Source organism: Phacochoerus africanus, chromosome 6 (genome assembly GCF_016906955.1).
Source record: "Phacochoerus africanus isolate WHEZ1 chromosome 6, ROS_Pafr_v1, whole genome shotgun sequence".
In the NCBI taxonomy this organism is placed as follows: domain Eukaryota; kingdom Metazoa; phylum Chordata; class Mammalia; order Artiodactyla; family Suidae; genus Phacochoerus; species Phacochoerus africanus.
In genome coordinates, this window is record NC_062549.1 from 129,245,061 (window position 1) to 129,249,789 (window position 4,729).

The window sequence follows — 4,729 nt, forward strand, 5'->3', positions numbered from 1 at the left end:
CCACTGACAGCGGGCTCTGAACTCACACAAAGGACTCCGTGAGAAACAGGGCTGGGTACCCCTGCCCAAAACGGCAGAGCCCAGTAATTTGAGGACTACCTTGCTGAGTCAGAAATAAAGAAATATACACAAGCACCTCCCCTCAACCCCTAAGATTTAAAGTGAGCCTGGTGTGGAACAAAAAAACTCAAATTTTTTCCAAAATACAGACGAGAAAAAGCAGTGTTTAAACCCAAACGCCATCAAATATTTTTTCTTTTAAGTTTTTATTATTTAAATACACCATACTAGAGCAAATGTCTCTGAAAATATCACAAATAAAAGATTTTTTTTTTTTCTTCATTCAGCAAATTAGAAGTAGGGGGAAATTTCTACACAGTAGCTGCTAGGAGCCTGATTTTTTTTTTTTCCAATGATTTTTTTTTTCTTTTTTTCATTCTTTTTTTTTTCCTTTGCCATGGGAGTAGCAACATCAGGACAAAAACACTTACATGCATATACATACATTGTATTTTACAGAGAGATACAATAAAAGTGTTTGTGATAGAATATCACAAAAGCCACATCTTTCCTTTATCTCATGTTCAGTTTTGATTGAAACACATTTCCTTACGACACTTAAATATACAAAGAGCAAAGAGAATGTTGGAAAGGTAAAACGCAGGGTGCCAACTCTGGCCAGTGCCCTGCTAATTGTTAATGAGGGTAGAAAGCAGATTTGAATGCTTCTTTTAATTAGCTTCATTAGTCATCTCCCTCCTCCCAAGCTCCCTCCCCCCCAAAGATGTCCTCCGGTGGATCTTTTTTCATTTTCTCTACAGTCTCCCATTAGCCCAGGTTCATGGCGTCCTTAATGTTCATATTCAGTCATTTTAATACACCAATAAATGCGGGAAGGGCAATCAAGACTAAAGAAGGTGCAATGGCATGGAGCTGGCACTGGTGCTACAAAGGTGACTTGTCTACTGGACACAGGGGATCCACCTGCGATGAACAAAATCTGAGATGAAGGCACGCATTCTGCATCACTCTGACCTTTTAGCAGACCTGCAAGAGAGAAGAACGGGCATCTTAGCTAAAATGCTAAATTTGAGAGAGATGAAACTCAAACACGCCTGCTTTTGTCTCCTCTGCATTCACTAATCTTCCTTTATTAGATTACGTTCCCGCAGTGACGCGGCGGAGGCTTTCTAGGCTCCTCGCTCCGGCGGCGAGGAGCTAAAGTGGACGGTTTTCTGCACTTTCCCTCGCAGGGAAAGTGAGACAAGAAATGGACTTTCGGGAAGTCTTTGGCGCGAGGTTCTGCAGTGAAGTGGGCTTAACTCTGTTAGAGGCAAGTTTCGTTCTGAAAAGAATGACTTAGAGCATCTTGCCTCGCGCTTGTATCTTACAAGTTGTATCAGAACCAAATCCCTCTTCAGGAAGTTTTGGGTTAAGAGTCTCAACCGCCCGTGAAGCCGCTGGCAGGATAGGCAGCTGTCTGTGTCTCGGTTTCCTCATCTCTAAGGTGGGGAGCATCAGGCTGTGACAGGATCACAGCGTATGGGGAGGACAGGCAGCAGTGCCGGGCACTCGGTCCCACTAAACCAACACCGAAGTTACCCCGCCATCACTCTGCTGCCCGTGTCCCCAGTTCGCCCGTGCGCGCGCTTCTCTCTCTCTAGGCGTGTGCACCTGTGCACGTATGTGTACCCACGCAGATGTTCAGACACTACTCGTGGTGTTTCCTGTCTGCTATGTCACTAACAGGACATACATTCTGTAAATACACCCAACATGTAATGTGTTCATAACTAGAACGTAGTCCGTGGAAGTCGAACTTCGACGTCTCCAGGAAATGACAACCCACACAGTCGTCAAATACAATCTGTTTGCAATTACCAGAATGAAATAATATATATTAGGGTTTTATGGGTTTTAAATGACATTTTGAGCTTCCCAGGAAGTTCTCGTTTCACCCTTTCCCTAACTTACTCAAAGCCGGAAGTCTATTAGGAGCTGCGACCCCCCACTTCCAAGCTAATTAAAGTGGTGGAGGCTTAATTCCCCAGAGTGGAGGCTCAGTGTGAGAAAGGTAATTTGTCTGTCCAGCACAAAGATGCGGGAGCAGCCAGCGAGCATATTTAATAAATGAGCATCAAATGTCGTCCACGATGGACACACATACACCCCCCCCCCCCCCCACACACACCAATTACGGACCTACAGGGGCACGGGGACGTGATACGCAGACTAGAATGCTCGCTCAGTTTTCCTCCGGCCCAAAGAGACTGAAAAGCACAGATGATCCGAGATGGAAGCATCAGTCCTAAGTGGAAGAAAGAGCTCCAGAGCAGGCCAAGACTTACACGCCCTCCAAGAAAAACGTCAGTCACAATTCTTGATTATATTTACATAACTCTACAAGCCCACACTCTCCCGACGGTGGCAGCCGCACCTCCTCTGACGATACAGGCCAGGCCGTCTTGCAGAGCCTGGAACACTACTGGTCTGAGGTCGCAGTCAAGAGACCATGTGATTTAAGAGCGTAAAATTCTTCTTCTCCGAATGTACAACGTACAGCGAGTGACACAGGACAACAGCAATGCCACTCGACATCCCAGATACTGGGCACGAATTTCAGGAGGATAAAAGTTGAAAGGGGCCAGATGACGGGGGCCTAGCCTATACTTTCCATACAATTAGCTGCCTTAACGAAGGGAGGGACAAATAATCGACTCATTACTTTGAAGCCAGAGGAGGCTTGGGTGTATTTATTACGCCTCGTGCACTAAAAACGTAATTGGTTCTGCGGACAGAAGGAAAGCGGCCAAAATTAATGTCCAATTTTCCCTACAAAAGTATGGAGAACGAGAGAGAAAATAATAAAACGGAGCTATTTGTCATGTCGCCCCCATCTCATCCCCTCCAGAGAAGAAATCATTTTCAAGCCTTCTCCAGGTCCAAAAAGCAGGTTATGCTCCATCAGGATGTATGTGTTCCTGACACCCCCACCCCGCGCCCACTCATTAGCATCTCTCTGGACCACGGGAACCTGCCCGGACCTTTACTTACAGAAACCACCTCGGGCCTTGACTGCACTCATGGAGAGCGGAGCGCCCAGAGCAACCCTGAGACACTCAGGCCCACAGAACATTCTGCACTAACGCCACCCCCTGCACACAGCTCCTCACCCACGTGTGACAAGCCCAGGGCCTGAAGTTAGACTTCCGTGCGCCTTCAAGCGCTCTTAACTCCTGAAGGCCACCTGTCCTCTGCTGGCTTCCCGCAGGACGAAAACATACACAGGTAGGTGCTCCTCCGCTGCCTGATACATTCGGTCTCCCGAAGGGAACACCCTCCCCCGTCCCGTCCCGTCCCGTCCTGCCAAAGGTGCCCAGGCAGAGGACGAGGACGCAAAGCAAAGGCACGACATACACACACAGGCTCTTGCAAACACCGCACCCCGGGACCGACGCTCCTCCCTGACACCCCTCACGTGACGTCATCTCAGACTCGGCAGGTGGTGCCCGAGACCCAGTCCCGTGCTCAGTCCCTCCCGTGCTCAGTCCCTCCCGTGCTCAGTCCCTCCCGTGCTCAGTCCCTCGGGCTCTGGCTCCGTTTTCCATCTTGTCTCACATCCTTCCGTGGTCGTGGGGCACACCGGTGGCCGTAACCATCATTTTTTATGCTTTGCCAAGTCAGGGAAGGACATGGTCTAAAACCAGCACCCGAAAGCCTGGAGGACCCAAGCTCTGACACGGAAGGTGGTGGGGAGGAGAGCAGCCCTCCGAGTCGCCTACTGTTCGTTTCCGGCTCCCGAGCCTCCCTACGAATGGCTCTGCCTCTAAGCAGAGATGGGTGATACCTCCAGGGTTCCTGTCACCACCCTCCACCCTGCCCTGGAAAGTCACGTCCTTACAACCGAAACCATAAAAATGGGTAAGCATGTGCAGGGACCGGCGTGGCCTTAAAGAAGCTTGAAATTGGTCGTCCATGGCGACTGGGGAATTTCCAAAAAAAAAAAAGTCTTCCAAGAGAACAGAGACTATTGTATGGAGCTTTTCCCACAGGAGGAACGGGAGTAAGGAAAAGTGCTCCTGCTTCGAGGCGCTCAACGGTCCCCATAAAGAACCGGAAATACATTTAAAACCATCTCACAAAGCTGAGTAGGGAGCGCAACCCAAAGGAGCGTGAAAACACGGCGGTGTCATTTTAAACAGCTCAAAGTTTTCAAATATTAGTCATTTTCCCTGCACGCGGCATTAAGAAAATGCATTACCGAAGACAAAGAAGCCTAATTTTTTTCCTGAGACTTTTGAAGCTTGCTAAATTCCTATTTGCAGATAAATGTTGTTTTTTTGTGATCCCTACAACAGACATTAATGAAGTTCCTATTGTAAATCCATAAAGAATTACCAAGCGCGGTGTGTGCTTTTTGTTTCAATGCAATAACTCAGTGCTGTGTGATTGCCTGGGTTAATGATGAAAAAGTCAAACATACTATCAGAGCTGATGGAAAAATCTATCACCAATCTGAAATTAAAATTCATCTGTGGTCAATAAGATTTAATATCCATGCAAGTGGCGCTGTAAAGAGTAAATGAATCAATGTCATCAATACATAATCAGTATGAAATATGATGTGAATAAAATTATGCGTGCGAGTCATACATTTCACTCTTTTCTGGGCCAGTGTGGGATGAACAGTCTCTTAACTGAAGGTTGACAGTAATTGTTACAAATTAGG

At 47.3% G+C, this 4,729-nt stretch overlaps 1 protein-coding gene across 2 annotated transcripts in view; it reads right to left on the reverse strand.

Annotated features, from left to right (window-relative positions):
• Positions 1 to 247: 247 nt before the first annotated feature.
• Positions 248 to 4,729, reverse strand: part of LMO4 (LIM domain only 4) — a 16,582-nt gene continuing 12,100 nt past the window's right edge. For both annotated transcript variants that reach the window (XM_047785386.1, XM_047785387.1), the window contains exon 5: positions 248 to 1,047. In XM_047785386.1, the coding sequence (XP_047641342.1) occupies positions 1,039 to 1,047 (9 nt within the window). In that variant the 3' untranslated portion in view covers positions 248 to 1,038. The remainder of the gene's footprint in view (positions 1,048 to 4,729) is intronic.